The 18232-nt window shown below is 43.3% G+C and overlaps 1 protein-coding gene across 3 annotated transcripts in view; it reads right to left on the bottom strand.

Moving 5' to 3' along the window:
* TRIM55 (tripartite motif containing 55) overlaps positions 1 to 18232 on the bottom strand; it is a 40668-nt gene that overhangs the window by 15384 nt on the left and 7052 nt on the right. Inside the window, exons 3-9 of one of the 3 annotated variants that reach the window (XM_061171486.1) lie at positions 17586 to 17751; positions 15523 to 15618; positions 4275 to 4508; positions 3905 to 3927; positions 3677 to 3801; positions 2207 to 2451; positions 574 to 861 (exon numbers count right to left, since the gene is read on the bottom strand). In XM_061171486.1, the coding sequence (XP_061027469.1) occupies positions 574 to 861; positions 2207 to 2451; positions 3677 to 3801; positions 3905 to 3927; positions 4275 to 4508; positions 15523 to 15618; positions 17586 to 17751 (1177 nt within the window). The remainder of the gene's footprint in view (positions 1 to 573; positions 862 to 2206; positions 2452 to 3676; positions 3802 to 3904; positions 3928 to 4274; positions 4509 to 15522; positions 15619 to 17585; positions 17752 to 18232) is intronic. The other 2 variants (XM_061171487.1, XM_061171488.1) reach the window with 2 other exon arrangements.

The following is an 18232-nucleotide window of genomic DNA, read 5'->3' as shown; positions in this document are numbered from 1 at the left end:
GCTTTTCTGCTCCCAGGGGCACATGCTTAGGCAGCACCAGTTTAATTAAGCCAAGACTATCTTTGCCCAGCTGTCACCGGCACACTCCCAGCACCCATGAATCAGGTTATTTTTCCAGAGTGGACACAGAACTCAATTCAAACGTGTTCCTCAGGGGTTGTTGGGAACGACACAAAAGCAGGTGATTAGTCTTCGGAAGCTCAAGGAGGATGCAGAAAAGGCCAAGCAAGGTCAAGTGGCCTTTGCAGAGGGGAGCTAGGGACACCAGCCAGCCACTGCAGACGGAGCAGCTTTCACCTGCGGGCCTAAGGGCCAGGCTCGCTTGCACCCCTCCCCTGGCAAGCCAGGTATGAGGTCGCCACGCATGGGCAGAGTGAAGTCAAATTTGTGTTTCTTGTGTTTCATGTAAGGCTTAGAGAAACAAGCCAACACGGGGGCGTGAGTTGCTTCTGTTTTGCCCAAGGCCCTGGGTTCTCTCTGCCCCTTTGGAAGCCCTTCCTTCTTGCCGTCATCCCGGCTGGACCCCGGGCGGCACGGGGGGTAGCATTCAGACACCAGAGCATCGACACTGACCTGAGAAGTAGCCGCAGGTGAGCTAGTTTCCTTACCACTCACTGCTGCCCTCTCACTGGCTGCGGCTTCTGCCCCTTCTGCCTTCCGCACATTCGGATCCTCAGAACCTGAAGGCCCTACGTGCCCCAGACCTTCGCTCCCTGGGGTGGAAGGTGGGTTGGTGGTGGTTTTCCGCATTTGGCCTTTATACCAACTAGGGTAAAGCAAGGGATCCGCAGTGTCCGTTGCTGCAGGGACTGGAGTTTCAGACTCTGTGGTCTGCTGAGAGCCAGTGGGTACAACCTCCCCCTTCACAGGACAGATACATTCAAAAGTAAAAAAAAAAAAAAAGGAAGGAGAAGAAGAAAAAAAAAAGGCAGTCGATTTTAGTTCCCTTGCGGTTTGAAAACTGATAGGTCTCTGTGCAGTGCCAGATCTAGTGCAGGTTTCAGCTCACCCCACCCTCCGCAAGCACTAAGGGCAAGAATGCAGCCAGCGGCCCTCTGTCTCGGCATCTGCACGTGCCCCCTCTTCTTTTCTGGGCTTGTCTTTCACTAGATGGTGGCCTGGGCAGGCAGACAGCAGAAGCCTAAAACAAAGGTTGCTTATAAAATATCAGATATGGGAGAAAGGGCAAATTATTGACCAGCATTAATTTTTTTAATGTTATATGTGGGCCCCCAAAACCTCTTTTCTAAAACCAAAAATTGATCTGATTGATCAAACCCAACTCTCACTTAGTTACCATACCCCTTTCGATTTCAGTGCAATTGGTATACCCAGAATTTCAAGATTCTAGGAACTATAAATAGTATTTTAGCCCAGTTTCCTATGGAGACAGAGCATAGGATATAATTCCATCTCTGAGTTCCCTCTCTGAGGTTTTATTGCTATAGATAATTCCAATCCACTTTGAAACCAGGACTTTTTTTTTTTTTTATGTGTCTTCATTGTCCACAAACTCAACAGGTTGGGATCTGTCTGCTAAAGGTGTCATGCAGTCAGTACAGAGGCTTGAACACCAAACAGTGACATCTTAGAAACATAAAGTCAGTCAATCAAGTACAGTATCTGGGATGAGCTAATTTCCTAAGAAATTTTTAAAAACAATTCTGTCAACACATAATCTCATCAAATGACAGATACACAGAAAACTAAGCTTCATCTATTTGCCCATGGAACAAAAGCTATAGTTCTGTTTCGGGGTAAGCAACAGGGACATAAACTAGCATGGGTTCTCTGTTTAGTTCCTTTATTACCTACAGAAAATTCAAAGTTCCGAAAGTATAACCATTTTTATTTCTCAACCTCTATCCTACATCAGTACTCAATCCTCATGATATCAGCTCTCTGTGAACTAACATGTTACACACACACACACACAATTTCCAAAGAGTGCCTCAGATTTGAGGGTGTCATCGGTGAGAAAATCATGTGACACTAAGTCTTGCCAACCAGTTATAACCACAAAGAACCTGCTGAATCACCTAGAGGACTTTCTCCCTGACACTGCGACTGCCCTGAAATCTTTTATCTTCCACATACAAGTGTCTGGCATAGAGTTTCCTTTCCTTGAGGTAGAATAAATTGTTCAGGCTGTTCAGCAAGGAAGCACGCGTGCGTGGCCTGTAAGAAGGAGCTCAGGAACGGTTACCTGTGTCACCGGGGCATCGGCAGCGGGTGGCAGGGCTGGAGGAGGCTCTGGGGCAGCCTGGAGCTCCGAGGCGGGCGGAGAGGGCTCCAGGCCTTTCTCTGGACTTTCATCTCCTCCTGATGACTCTGTTTGAACATTTTCCGCCTCTTCCACTTCTACTACCTCTCCTCCTTCTCCCTCTCCCTCTCCTCCTTCTCCCTCTCCCTCTCCGTCTCCTTCTTCTCCTTCTTCTTCATCTTCATCTTCTGGTAAGGCAATGCATTTTCATATCGTTATGATTACCACTGCGGCCACGAAAAACACTACTGGCCAGTATTTATAGCTCAGATTAAGGTCAGGGCTGGGGAAATCCTGTCCATCAGACACTTAACCGTGGCCCAAGTATGCCACGGGGGGGCTTGCGCTTCTAATTAAATGTGGACAACTGTGAGAGTGGTTCCAATCATCACCATCCTCCTTGTTCCCCTCGCCAGTACAGAGCGCTGTCCTCACCCCTGGGCACCATCCACCTGACCCCCAGAGGCTGTCCCCATTTTTATCATGCTCTGTCACATTTGCAAGCTCCCGGAGGGCTGGGACTGTCACTTATTTATCTCTGTCAAATTAAATGGAAACACAACTCTCTTCCCTATGTCAGAAAACACCGGCCCTGTTTAATTTATCACATTCTTTGTTCAGTGAATGCTGACTTTTGCCACAGTTAACGCCACGACTCTCTTAAACCACTGATCTTAATATTTCCTCAGGCAATATTAATGAGAGACGATATTAAGGATTGTTTTAAAAGATTCATCCTGAAGATTTGCTTCTAAAGTTCTATCTGTGGGCACTGATACAAGTTTATGGCATTATAGTGGTCTAGCCAAGGAATCTCATCATCTAAATGGGCTCCTCTTTTCAACTCTTTCATCAGGATCAATTTGCAAGCCTGGAATTTCTAGGCCAAATGATAGGGATGTGTTTACAACTCATTGAGCGCATCTGATCACATAGCCTCAGTTTTACTTCCAGGTGTGACTTACTCTATGACCCATTGCTTTTCTTGCCCTCTAAAGTTTAAGTGAAAGTGCTACAATGTCTAATCCAAGTGTCTACTATGTTTTATTTTTATCTCATCCTTAACCTTGCACCTGATGACACTTCACATTATTATCATTATGGCTCACACCTTGTGTAGGGTTGAAGTTGAGATATTATCATCACCATCGATTATTAAATATTTGACAACCCAGAGTTAAATGCCTAATACCAGAATTATAATAAGCACTGTGATATGCAAAGCTAAATAAACACCGTCAACAAACTATATGATTCTGTCATGAAATAGAGCTTCACGTTGGATTATGATCCATGTAAAGTTGTCGACATCCATTGAGGAGATGATCCTGAATCCCCCTTTCCTCCCACTGAACCCATCTAACGCTTTCACACACCTGCAATTTTGGCCAAATGGTCAGAAGAATAACAAACCTCTGTAAAAATCAATTTCGCGTATTATTTTTTCTTCTCTACTGAGGTTGACTGCAAAGTGGTTCATGTTCTCATAACCATGTTCTATTTTCTCCATCTGAAATGCCTTCGATGCTTCAGAAATTCTGCAACAAAGACAAGTTGCCACCTTTTGTCACTGTGTAAAGTTTGATAGCCTTGGGTAAAAATGAAAAGTATACTTTTTTTCATGAAATGAAAACTACTTACTTTTGTAACAGGGTTTTGGCATTCTGTGGAAGCAAACAAAAGACAAGCCTACTTAAATTCTTTTCATCAAAGACGGTGTTGAGATTTAATTCTTTCCTTTGCTGACTCTGACCATCTCATAGCTTGGTTTCTAAATGCTGTAAAGAACTGCTGTTTTATACCAGAACCCTTTCATATTTGAGCAATGCCATGGTCCCTTAAATATATGCTTATGAAATAGTTTAAACAGATGGAGATATAAGCACATATATTTTGGTTGAGAAGATAGATCAAAATGAGATGTACAGAAAATAACGAAAATGTGATAACTATTCAAGATCATCTCCCCACCGTCTTGGTTTGTTTCCTCAGGGGCCAAAGGCATACTTACCTGCAGAAACACTGCCATTTCCGGCTCATCCATGAACTGTATTCCTGACTCAACCAACTTTGACACGTTCTCCAAATGGTCAGAATACTTTTTGATGAGAGCACGGACATGTTCCAGCTTCTCCTCTTGGGTTCGGGTGATGACTTGGGTCATTTCGTTCTTCCTCTCCTCCAAGATGCCATACAGGTAATCAAACTTCTCACAAAGTTCCTGTTTCTGTTTTCTGCAGCATTCCTGTTAGTTGGGTTAGCTAATGTTAGAAAGTGTTCAAAAGAGTGTCTATCTGGAGAAATCACCTGGACATTTCAGGAGAAAAGAAAATTTACTTACGTAGGATATTTTTTTCTTTTCCCTTAGCCTGTCCCTTAGGTATACATACCCACTGTGTTGATGTGTTGAAAATCCCATTTTTATCATATTTGATACTTAGACCATCCCAAATCAATCAAATTGGCTAAATGGATGGATGATTTTTGGTTTTTTTGGCCGCATCACATGGTTTGTGGGATCTTAGCTCCCAGACCAGGGATTGAACCCGGGCCACGGCAGTGAAAGCGCCGAGTCCTAACCACTGAACCACCAGGGAATTCCCTGGATGATTTTTCAGTCTTCTGTTCTTTATAAGTGGAGGATTTCACAGAAATTAGGACAGATTTGGTTTTAAATTATATATTTTATATTTTCTTTGGAATGAGTATATGTGTGTATTTGGAAAAAACCATGGCACTTCCTGATTAGTACCCTTCAGACTCTCTCTGCTCCATCTACATTGCTATTGTCCTAGCTTCAGTCCTCCCATGTAGATTCCGAAGCTTCCCAATGGCCTCTGTATCTGGGATTCCCTCCTTCAAGTCAGCTCACACACTGTAGCCAAATTCGTTTTCCTGGCGTTCAGTGCTTCTTCTCTACTATGACTCCCCACTACTCAAAGAATAACATTTAACTTCATAACTAGCTTTCAAGCCTGTCCATGACCCGTTTCCAGCTTTCCTTCATAACATTCTACTATCCTCCATCACATACCCTGTGTCCAGCAAAAAAAGAACCACTCGCTTTCTTTGCTCGTGCTCTCCCCTGTGTTTAGAATGTTTTCCCCCAATTCACAGTTGCAAACTCTAAGCAATCTTAAAAGACACTGTTGACATACCGCTTCTTCCATAAAGAATCTCTATGACTGAATGTCATCTGTTAATCCTCTGAAATCCTATAATGGTTACTATGTATGGCATATACCTGTATCCAGCAGGTCCTCTATTTATCCAGTACTGTCCAAGAGAGGGAAATACTGGATCTAGTCTTTGATTCCTGGAGAGAAGGTTTGCATGTGAGGTCAGGCTTGTGCACTTGCATTGTGTGGCTGAAGCAGCTCCCATTACATCCAGCTCCCTTTACTCTGAATCCATGTTTAAGCCCTAATTAACTTTCCAGTTGGCCTTGTCATTGGCCTTTTGGTTTTCCAAGTTCCAGTAAGCTTGGTGTGTGTGTGTGTAGGCCAATTTCCTTGGACCCGACCATCTCTGGGCCCAAGACCTTTATAACTTAGAGCAGGTTTTGAGCCATGATGATCCAACCTAGGTCTCCTGCCTGGTAGGGGCTTCTTGTGAATCCAGCCATTTATCTCTGACATCTCTGACCTTTGTATGACCCTTATTACATGTTTTTTTCATTTTAGTAAACATTGGTCTCTTTGATGTCATGTGTCACTTTCTTCCTTTCTTAAATATCTAAACTATGGTCTCCTTGAGGATAGAATCTGGGTCTGCCTAGGACACATACCACTTTGGGTAGTAGATGCTCAGTAAATCTCCGTTGAATAGACTTTTTAAAATGATGTTTTATTTTCCCACAATTTATCTACTATTCTCAGAGTAAGCGGGGGAGGATGAACCAAACCAAATTGTTGATTATGAAGATACTCCTCAAATGTGCAAGAAATACATCCCTCACCCTACTGCCTCCTTTGGACACAGTCAATTCTCATCACAGTTTCCAACCAATTATAATTATAACGCACAAAGGAGAGCCAATGGTTCAAATTATTTTATTAGTGAATAATAGCTATTGCTGTCATCCACCCATCCATTCATTCATTTAACAAACAATTCTTAAGTGGGACATTTGTGTCAACCACTATCCAAGGCTCTGGTGATCCAACAATGAATTAAACATATTTCTTGTTCTCAAGGAGCTCACAGTTTACTTAATGAGAAAGACTATGGGCCAATAGTGTAATACGACCTAGTAGCCTGAATAATCAAACTATGTTAGAGATTCATACCAGGTTTTATAGAAGCATAGAGGTGGGGCCTTAATCAACCCTCTGTGTGGGTGGGGGCCATTTGAGGGGAGCAGGGAGGGGTTGCCTCAGGAAAAGCTTCTTAGAGGAAGTGGTGCCCGAGTTTGGCCATAAAGGATGAGTAAGAGCAGAGGAAGTACAGGGAGGTGATGAAAATGCTTGGGGTCTCGGCAGTTGTCAAAGTAATAGGATAAGGGCCCACACAGCATGTCCAGCCGTGGAAATTGCTGGACTTGCCAAATTTCCATCCATTTTTAGCCACTTAGCTTGAGATTTGGACCATTATGAGGCCTAGGAACTATAGCCTGTTAGTATCTTCCCAATCAAAATTTCTTCCATTGTATTACTTACTGTTCTAAGCTTACAGGCAGCCATGTGCCCACTGCATTTCTCAAATATGCCTTTGATATCCAGAAGCTCTGCTGTTTTCTGTGATCATACATTGGTTTCTAGCTTATTTTTCTAAAACAAATTGTGCACTTGAAACATTTATAATGAATACTATATTAAGATGTATTATTGGTAGAATATCTTTGTTTCATAAAAGTTTTCTTCTATATGATTTAATATGTGTGAACATTCAAGCCTATGAAAGCCAAATGATTTGCAGTGAGAGCGATGTGAAGTCAAGTGTCACAGCTAGTGTATTCTCTTAAGTCAAATAAAAATTAGATCACTTATTTCAGCCATCTAAAGTTTACTTAGTGGTTTAAACGGGATAACTACTTTATTCTTATATTATTTTGAATTCCAAGTATTATTTTATTTCTACTCTGCTTTTTTAATGATTTGTACTATATTGAACTTTAATAAAATTACTGTCATTTTAATAGCAACTATCATTTGCTTATACTTTACAGTGTAGGAAATACTACCCCATGCATAGTATATGCTTAATTATTATTATTATATGACTACATAGTGTATAAAGCACTTATAATATTACCTGGCACATAGTAGGCACTATGTCAGTGTTTGTTATATTTAGATTCAATTTTCCTTAATTTGAGCCATTCAATTGTAGAATTTTGAAGCTGCACAGACTACCAGAAGTAACCTGCTCCAAACTAACCATTTCACCTATGTGGAAACTGAAACTTGGCAGAGTTAAGTCACTTTCTCAAGCCATTTACTGTTGGTGCCTGGTATAGAGCCAAGGTCTCTGAACTCCTGGGTCATTGCCACTCCCACCACACAGCTGTGATATACTCTAAAGTAACTTGGAAAAACAATGTGTGACCTGCTTATGTACTGAATATATACCTTTTAACAAATCTACCATGCTGAAAGTAGGCTTTTAAAGGCAAGAATCCTCAAATTATTTCAGAAATATATTCATTATAATTCGTTCAACAAAATTCACTAAGTGCTTACTATGTATCAGGCATTATAAGATCTAAAAACCGGCCATACTTTCCCAGTGTTCAGGGGGATGGTAGAAAAATTATCGTATTTTCTAATTTCTAACAGAAAAATCCTCACTTCTTTTTTTCTCTTGCTGAACTTGCCTTTAATATAATTCTATGCAAAATATGTAAGAGTTGGACAACTGTTTCTAAAAGAGGAAAAATTCATGTTTCTTTTTTGGAATTATGAAATTGGTACTTTGGTACTTACAAACTTTTAGAAATTCACTTAAGATGTTCAGGTTAACCTAATGTCAGATTAAAATGAAAAATAGAAATACTCCATGAAATTGAAATTCTTCTTTTTCACGCATACTCTTTGAGGTAGAAGCAATACATGAGATACTAACGTGGTCACCCTTCAATCTTTCTTGGCTACGAGACCTTCAAAGTGCGGTGAAAGTCAGTGAACATCAAACAGCTCAGTTTATCAACTTGTCCTCTGAGGTAATTAGGGAACAGGTGTATATGCTATAAGAAAAAACAAAAACAAAAAACCACACTCTCAGAGGCCACCTTGCTACTGACGGTGATTGATTACTCTGATATCAGTACCTACTGTGCTTTTGTAAGTGTGGACCTGAAATGCTTTTAACAGAGTCTTTCTAGCAACATAAAAATGGAATGGGAAAAACGTGGACCTCTGCATCATCAAAACGTCTTCCGAGAGTACACTTTAAAGGATGATTGTTACCTGCAAAAGCATGATAGCAACCATGTTTATCTCTTCTGCACAAAACCTTCCTCACCTCAAAGATTTCTCCTTGCTTTTATCATACCTTTTCATTTATTTGAGTAAAAAGGCATGTATCTTTAAGCCCAGTTCCAGGCTGTGTACCTCCCCCCATTTCTCTGTATACTAATTGAATCAACATCTATACATTCTGAACTTTCAAGTTTATTTTTTCAAATATTGTCCATTTTATTCCTTTTGATGCCTGTAGTTCCTGTGTCCCCTCTATGTGGGGTGTGGTGTTGGATGTGTGTGTGTGTGTATGCACACATGTGTTTCTGCATGAGTGTGCTTAGCAATTGAAGTAACTTCCATCATAAATGCACTGGTGTTGTCCTCCAAGTATATTGTGATGCAAAGCCTCTGACTGCAACATGACCTTCCTCCTGGGGCTGCCAAGATAGTTATGTTTATATTTATTTATGTAGAAGAACAAATTAAACTTGTCTGTAATACTTTAATGGAAATAAAATCCATCCCATCTCTAGGGAGAACCCAGTATGGGGGCAATATACCAAAAAAGGGGTGATTTTATAAAAGGAAGACTAGTTTGCCCACATTGAAATGGTAAAATAATGACAGGTAGAATATTTGTTTCTAACCAATGCCATAATATCTGGATGAAAAGAAAAAAATTGAGTAGTCATTTGGTTGTTTCCTTAGAAGTGAGTAGATAACCTTCAATATTTATCTTAAAAACATTGTTTCGATGTTGCCTTTATAGAAATGTTAAAATTGACAGATTCTAATTTTTAGCCATCCTCATATTTTAGTGGCAATTAGAAAAAATAAGATACATGACTGCAAAGAGAAGTTTTCATGGAAAAAAGTCAGCAATAGATGATCATATACTAAAGAATAGATAGCCTGCCAAGCAAAGCACCATTATGAGGTTTTATCATTAGATTTTCAGTGGCTCACCCTTTCCCCAGGCACTTATTACTCTTTGAAAACAATCTTGTTATTTGTTTGTCTTATTGTCTAACTCCTCTACTGGAATAAAACCTTCTTAAGGGCAGGAACATTTTCTGTTTATCTCATCTTTATCTATTTCCCAGCATTACATGTGCAGAATATGGCATATAATGTTTGAACGACTGGATGAATGAATGATATATGACCTGTATTTAGGAATAGTCAGCCCTCACTCACAAGTTCCTACTTTGTTCTGTTCCCAAGACATAGGTATTTAAGTGGATACTCCAAACCTCTTCTTTCAACACTCAAAAGAAAACAGCAAAAAACAGCTAGGCAACTTTAGGGAAGACATTTAACTCAGGACAGTTTTTTTAATGTGTACAAGAAGGGATGGGATTGGATGATTGCTAAGGTCCCTTCCCACTCTACAGTTTCAAGGCTCTACAACTTCAGGTAAATGTGGAGTTATTTGGAGTCTTTAGACTATAAAGTGTCTCTTTATATGTAAAATGCCTTTTTCCACTCATGGCAAGTTTCAGAGTGGTCATCACAGCACTGAGATGTGAATTACACATCCTAGCCCAGCAACGTCAGTCCCAGCTTTGGAATGTGCCAAGGCCACGACAGGAAACCTAAGACAATTGTGACCACTGCTCTTACCATGTAAGGAGCATAGCTCTGTGACCAAAATAGAGCTGAAGATAAGCTCTGAGCCCCATCACTTGTCACTGAGCAACTGTGGCTCTACTCGGCCCATTCATATCTACACCACATTCCTCAACTTTCGAGACACGCTTGTTCAAAACAGCAGCTCTGGGTCTGGAAGGGCCCACTCAGCTTCATTTGACATATGGTACTTCAAAATTCCCTTCATTAAACCAAACAGGGTTTCCTTCCCTTTCCCTTCAACACCCCTCTCCCCACCAAAAAAATCAGACAGTAGATTAATAATATTAAAGAAAGAACTATATTAAGGTAGGAAGATTCTCCTGAGGAATTCAAGTCCAACCCTTCATTGGTAAAGCCCAGTTCCAGTTACGAGCACATGACAGAAGCCCCATGAGCGCAGACTAGGATGAGAACCCAGGTCTCTGACAGGCTGCCCTAGAAAAGGGGCAGACAAATTAGAAAAATATCATCCCTCAAGGCACACAGACTGGAGTTCAGCCCCTGCCCCATCCGCTCAGTGGCTCTGTGCAGGGCTTAGTGGAAGAAATCTATTCAATGGCCATGGGTCTCAGGACTCCCAAACTTATGCTCTTTTCCACCATGTTGCATTACCACCCACTTCGTGTTAGAAGAATAATTATGTTATAACTTATGGCATTTCAATTCTTATTCCTGGGTTTCTTGGTATTAGGGGTTTTCTGGACTAGTCCAGATCATTTAGAAGATCCTTGAGAAATCCTCTGAAGGCTGAGGGTCAGGTGAGCCTGCCCTGACTTGAGCCCCATGGTTCAGTGAAAGCATGAGACCAGACCAAGGCAAGCTGAGCCGCTGTTTCATTCACTCCCGTCTGCTGTTGGATAATCAGCACGTTTCCTGGAAGGGGCTCAGCCTCCCTTTGTTGCCAGTATTTCGAGTTATCACAAAGCCTCAAAGAATAGAGCTAATATCTACTTCCATTCATTTTCAATTTTTCCCACTGCAGGGAGTTGCTTCACCCTGCCATCATAATTGATCAAGACCTTGAGGTCTTATTCCGACACCATTTAAAAGATGCTCCAGATGCTCCAGTGGTTCAAACAATTATTAGCATCATTAGATTAAGTGTACTCTTTCCAAGCTGAGTGTGACAGCAATACAAGGTGACACTTACGGAGCCCCCAGCATGTGCCTCTTAGTCATCACAGCAACACTGTGAAGGTTTATTAACCCCCTGTACCACTGAGGGAGTTGAGGGACAGGGAGAGGAAGTAACTTGACCAAGGTCATATCATTAAGTGGCAGAGCCAAAATTCAAACTCTGAAATCTGTTCTTTAAGCATATGTCATAATTCTGGCATGCTTATTAGAATGGTTCTTACTATATTCATACTTCATATTTGTAACTGCACGGACAATGTCTCAAAGCTATTTGGTTAAAATCACTGATTTGGAAATATAATGGATTTGTTGTCATTGCAGAATCATTGGAGGGTTTTATTAAAGGTGCCGTTTTTCAGATACTGGAAATGCTCAAGATCAAATATTTATGATTCGGCTTGTAGCTGTTTCCCCTAGACGGACATCCACGCAGAACAACATTATTTCTAGGCCGATCTGCCTCGGGACGGCTAGTGTGAGTAGCTTTCTCTCTTGGGTTTCCAGTGACCTAGGATAAGGGTCGTTTGGAAAGACCACAAGAGGGAGGTTACGTTTTCTAGGGATAAGGAGTGAAAGTCAAGCGCGTTTTTCTGGAAGCAGAGAGCTCCCGAGGCAGTGCAATTCTCCATCCCCCACCAGCAGCCCCCCTACTCTGTCCCAACCCATCCCAGAACAGCTCCAGGCCTGGAGAGGCAAGTGTAGCTTTAGATCATGCTGGGCTCGTCTAGAACAGCCCAGAAGGCCCTCCAACAACCTGCAATCACAAGCTCTGAGAACGTTTCAGGCTGAGCCACCTCGGCCAGGAGGGCTAAGAAGACTGCAGGTTCCTCCATCCACCATCGGCCCACAGCAAAGAGGGAATGCCACTCCTCCACAACTCAGTTCAGACTCCCTTTTGTGACTGTGGTCTGTCTCAAAGCCACTCTCATCATCACTGCAAACTCACATCAACTGCATACATTGTGTTTAAAGGATTACAAGGAGTCCCCAGTGTGATTTATCCTAAGCTCAGCAGCTCTCCAGGGCTGATCCTGGGCCGGCTGCCTGCCCAGGCCAGCCCTGCAAGACATTACATGATTAGGGACAAAATTAGACATTTGCCAGGAACGGGCACTACTACCAAAGGGCAGGTGTCAGGGCCCCGAGTGGGAGGCCATGTAATTAGGGAAGGATAATGCCCACCCCAGGGGCTGCTCCATTTCCTGTCCCTATGGAGCTCTTCACCAATCAGAAAAGAGAATTCTTCAAAACAGCTCCCCACCCCCTGGCTGGGAGCCACCAATGGCTTCTCGGAAAATGTTTCCAGGCAGGTGATGAGCAGAGCCACAGAGGGAAACAACCACCCCAGGCAGGACAGGAGACACAGGAGCTCTGTGACCCTGACCCCTGGTACAGAATTCACCTGCTTGGCAAGGTAGACCCCAGTGCGCGTCACTGTGCGCTGCCCTGCTGCTTGGCCTGCTGATAGGGCCCTGGCTCTGCGGGAGGCCACCTAAGTGATTCCAGGCGCACGATGGGGCCATTTATAGCTGTGTCTCTGTCCTCAGGGCCTCTTCAAATGGAGGGTATTTGCATCAAGTAGGAATCAAAATCAGAGACCTCTGTGGGGCTCTGAGCCAATCCCTACATTTCCAGGTGAGCCACTTAAACTGATCTGAAAGAACTGTGCTTATCTGAGCCCTATTCATTCATGTATCCTTTCTTTCTTTCTTTTATTGGTTATTTTAAAAATCTCAGGCTCGCTTTAGAAAAATGTGAAATACAGGCATATATAAGGAAGGCCTTGAAAATCACCTGTCATCCCACTATTCCCTGCTCTTACACTTTTGGTTTCTGGCACGTTTTCCCCCTATGAATACAGACATTCTGTCCTGTTTATATACCACATCTTCATCTTATTTCCTTAAGTTAAAATCCCAGGGGTGCATGAAATGCGTAAAGGGGATGGACTCCTCCTGACAATTTGCTGACTCATCTTGAAGCCTCCTGGGGGAAAATTACACAGCTTCCTCTGGGGAACTGTGAAAATACTCGTAAAAGTGTGTACATTTCGACCAATGTTTTTATCAGTAACAGTAGGGGTTATAATCCTGACCTTCACTCTCAGGAAGTTCTTTCTGATATCTACACTTAATCCCTTCTGCGGCTTAACTTCAAACCTGTTCCTTCTTGTCTTGTTCTCAATGAAAGAACAAACAGCTGCTTCCCACTGTGCCCCTGACAGGCCTCCAGGAAGCAAACCTGTTGTCAAGTCTCTCCTCGCCCTCTCAGTGTCCTCCGATGCTGCCTAAATGGAGCAGAGCCCTTTGCATTTGCTCAAGGCCCAGCGTGCCGCACAGGACTTTTCTCGTTTGTGTTCTCCAGCCTCAACGTCCCCGACAGAAAGCCCGTTCCCCTGACAGAGGACTCTGATGAAGGCCCAAGCAGAGACCAGCATAGAGATGACCTCACTTGCCCACAAGCAACACATTCCTATTTATACACTCAAGACTCAGTGTGGTACCACACTGAGTGCTGATTCATGGCCTAATGATTAAGTTGTATTTGGCCTTTACTGTGAATAAGTAAAAAGAAAAAAAGTTTATATTGTCCATTTCAGAATCTCTTTGAGCTCTTCAAGAGAAAACTGTCCTTCTATAAATGGATTCCAGATCCATCATGAATCTTTTCAGGAATGTGAGTATGGGGAAGAGAGGAGACTGACTTTAATGATGTGTAAATCTAAAATGAGATGATTTTGGCCAACATCTTGAAGTCATCATCTAGGAACTGGCCTTTGGCTTTTGATAGAATTTGCCTTTCAAGCGATAAAATGGTAAGATTAGAGCATTTATCAGGCACTCACCATATGCCAGGCACTGGGCTAAGCATTATGTTTATGCTTATTTAACTCCTCACGGTTAACTCGATAAAATGGGTACTTTGCCCTATTTTTCCAGGAGAAAACTGAAGGAATGAATGTACATGTGAATGGATCTTAAAACATAACGTTTAGTTTAAAAAAAGTAAGAAGCAGAATGAGAAGGACAACAAAATACCATTTATAAAATTAAAAGACATGCATATAAAACAATACACGTTTTGTAGGAATACAGGTAAATGGAACATTAAACATGTTAGAGTAGTTATTTACAGAGGAAAGAACAGGAGTGGGAAATGGGGATAAAAGGACATAAATAGATAACAAGAGGGGCCGTGTCCACAGCAATAAGGACAACATGCCATTAACTGAGCAGTACAGGCTTCTGAGGTCCAACTAAAACACAACCCCAAAGCTTAGAGCAGGGAGTAGTAATAAACTGCTCCAGGTTAGAGAGCCAAAACCTGGACTCAAACCCAGGTGGCTTGCACCTGCCCCCATGCAGCAGGGCTGACCTAACCCGTGGACCTTCAATTCTTGAAAAGATATCTGCCACATGGCAAAACCCCTTTGGCTTCAGCATTTATAGTTTATATTTGATCTTGAGAAAAAGTGGATTCCCAATATTTCTCACATGCCAAACCTAAGTGTGAGCCATTTGTTCATCAAGTTTTTAATTGAGTGTTTATTATGTGCCAGGCACCGGGCCAGACAGAGGGCCAGCGGAGATGAAGGAGCCAGGACTCTGGCCTCAGTGAGCTCCCAGCTACTGACCCCATCTCTCCCTGCAGGCAGGCAGCAACTCCACTGTTAGAGCTTAGATATGCAGCTCAAATCTGCACATGACTTTCTAAAGCACCAACTAGCATTTCTTAAGACCGTTTAGATTTCCACAAAGAAACTGTGCTATGATGGTGGAAAACACTCATTGTCACTACTGGAAACTGATTTTTCTTGTAGCTAATCTTTCAAAACGGGTTGCCCAAGAAAGAACAACACCTGTAACAACCACCTTGATAAATGTGGTAAGATCTGCCTTGTTGCCTCATGTGGTAACTTCTCTTTTCTGTGCCAGGAGGTAAATATTTTAGAGACACATCAGGAAGGAGGTCATCCTATACGGAAAGACTGAAATGTTGGAACGGGGATTTCTAGGGTGGCGTTGAGGAAGCCACAAAACCCCAGGGGTTCAGGCACGGTTTACACTCCCTTGAGGCCACCTGACTCACCTCGATCGTTTTGCAGGTGTCCTGCAGCTGGCTGATCACTCCCTGGACCCGATCATTGCTTCCCACAAGGACAGCAATGCCGTCGCTGAGCTCAGACTAACGGAGAGAAAAGAGGGATGCAAGATTTTAGGGGCTTTCTAGTCAGCACTGACTGTGAGTTCATCTTAGTAGTGTCCTCATGGGTTCTTAATTTAGGGTCCATGGAACCCCCAAAGGAGGAACAGTGAGGCTGGGAGGCCTGAGAACCTCCTGCTCTTGTAAATAAAATTCTGAATGGATGTGTGTATAAATGCATTTGTCTGGGAAGAAGTTTCATAGTTTTCATCAAATTCTTAATAGAGACTGACCCTGCTAAAAACATTAAGAACACCGAATTATAGGCCATAGAGAATAGCACATTCAGGGTAAAGAATTCTAAGAATTGTTTATTGAATGAAGACCAAAATGTGACATCAGGGGCCCAAAATGAATTATTTGTCTAGTGCAGCTCAGGATCAGTTTCCCTAGAGAAATATTCATTTATTCAACGTATACCTATTATGCAGCCTCTACATGCTAGATGCAAACAAATACTCATATTCTAGACCAAGTCATTACAAACTTGAAACTGTAACATTCAACTGTTTCCAGGAAAAAAATTTCAACTTGAAATTCCTCTCAGGACTCTTTGGACCCCGAAGCGATTCCGTTGTTCTTACTTACCCCCTCGCAAGGCTGGCCTCTGGAGCACAAGAAACGCTGAATGCGTGGGATGCAGGAAACCTACATGCTTGGTCCAACTCTGCCTTCAACTTCTCTATGATGTTGGGCAAAACATGTAATCAATTTGGACCTTCATTGTCTCACATATAAAGTGAGAAGACTGGACCAGAAGAGTGGTTGTAAAACATTTTAAAGCTGCAGAACCCTTTCTTCAAATGGAAGCCAATAAATAATCCCAATAGGTAAAAAGTGAGGCTGCTTTGACCAAACCAGAGCGGGATGGAAGCTCTGCCAGCCTGCCTCTGTCCATCCCACATGAGCCTCAGGGCTCTGAGGGGAATGGTGTGACACAGGTACCATTCAGTTCTAACAGGTATGACTTGGGGGGGCAGGTAAAAGGGATAAGTCTTAAGTGGATTGAAAAATAAATAAATGTTATGGATATCTTGCTAAATCCTGCTTCTTTAGCAATTAGTACTCACTGGTTGCAACTGGTGTTGCCCAAATTTTGGTTTCCAAATTTAATTCCAACTCTATACTGTATTTGGTGTAAAACACTGACCAAATGTGGAACCTCTGATTCTTACAGAAAGAAGCTGAGATGTGGAGCTTCTCAAATTCTAGATGCCAAGACTTGGTTGCAGCTCTCTGAGCACACAACCCCACAGTTTATTTGCATCAAATGGATAAGCTTCTAGTTGCCGGTGGGTGAAACCAGGTTGGCAGGTGAGTGATAAGCTGGGACACCCTGTATTTGGTCAGAATGAGGGGGCTGAGGCCCTGGGGTGAGGGCATGGACGGTGCCCTCAGTGCTGGCCTGGGTTGAAAGGCTGGGAGGCCAGTTTAACCCAGGCTTGAGGGCCAGCCCAAGGGAACGTTTAACGCAATGTCATTCATTGTAATTCTACCAACTAGGAGTGCGGGAGAAAAGGCCTTGAGGAAGGCCAAAGGAATCTTTGGTTGGTTAACGAAGAAAAATATTCTGAGTGGAGTAAAAAGTTATCCTTTTATTACCTGTAGTCTGAACCTCAAATAATGTTTGAGCAGCTTGAGCTCGGACCGAGTCCCATAACAATGCCCATCTTCAGCAACCTCCAACGGGCGCAAACACAGCGACCCTTCCCCTCCGGACCCCTTCCTGACCCTCTGCATCTCTTCCCTCCCCCACCTTCCCCACCAGCCTCCAGGGCATTAAGCGCGTGGCAGGGGCACAGCATCCCTTCCGGTTCTACCCTCCGCGCCCGCCCAGCCTCAGGGCCCTGTGGCCCTGCGCATTGGGCATCTCTCCTTCGGGGGCAGCGGGTCAGTGACGCAGGCACTCGGAAGGGGCTTCGGAGGAGGGGCGGAAAGGCCTCTGTTACCTTCTGCCTCTGGAACACGTGCGTGAGGGGAGCCACCTGGCAGTCCTTGTGCGCCCCAAAGACCTTGCACAGAGAGCAGGTGGGCACTTCGCAGTTCAGACAGTAGATGTTGATGCGCTCGTCTTCGTGCTCCTCACACAGGGGCTGGTCGGACTTCTTTTCTGGTCTGGGAGGAGATAACGTGGATAAGTGTCAGCTCCGGTTGCGGCAGAGCTGAGCCGGGGGGCTCAACGGGGTGATCAGCATCGCATCCTACCCCGCAAGGCCCTGTACCCCCAGCAACCCTACCCCAGCCGACTTCCAGAGCCCCTCTCATGCGCTCAGAGCCCTCCACCTTCTCTACGGGTTTATCAGCAGTGTCCTGACAAATTTCCAACCAGCCTGGGGGTGAAGACATGGAGACTGTGACCTGTAGCATTTGCCAATTTCTGTGGTGTGAGGATTCCCCCCATTGGCCGATTTCAAGGTTTAAAAACGGGCGAGTGCAATTCCTGAAAGCTGAACACCGGATTCTTTCCTTAGGAGCTGCTTCAGCACCATCTCCACATGCTCACAAGTCTCTCAACAGAGACTTTACAATTACTGGTAAAGAGGAGAAGGTTGCCGATAAACTAAATCTCAGGTTTGCACCAGCGTTGGGGAGGCCC

This window comes from Eubalaena glacialis, chromosome 17, assembly GCF_028564815.1.
Source record: "Eubalaena glacialis isolate mEubGla1 chromosome 17, mEubGla1.1.hap2.+ XY, whole genome shotgun sequence".
Taxonomy (NCBI): Eukaryota; Metazoa; Chordata; class Mammalia; order Artiodactyla; family Balaenidae; genus Eubalaena; species Eubalaena glacialis.
This window is presented reverse-complemented; position numbering and strand designations above follow the sequence as displayed.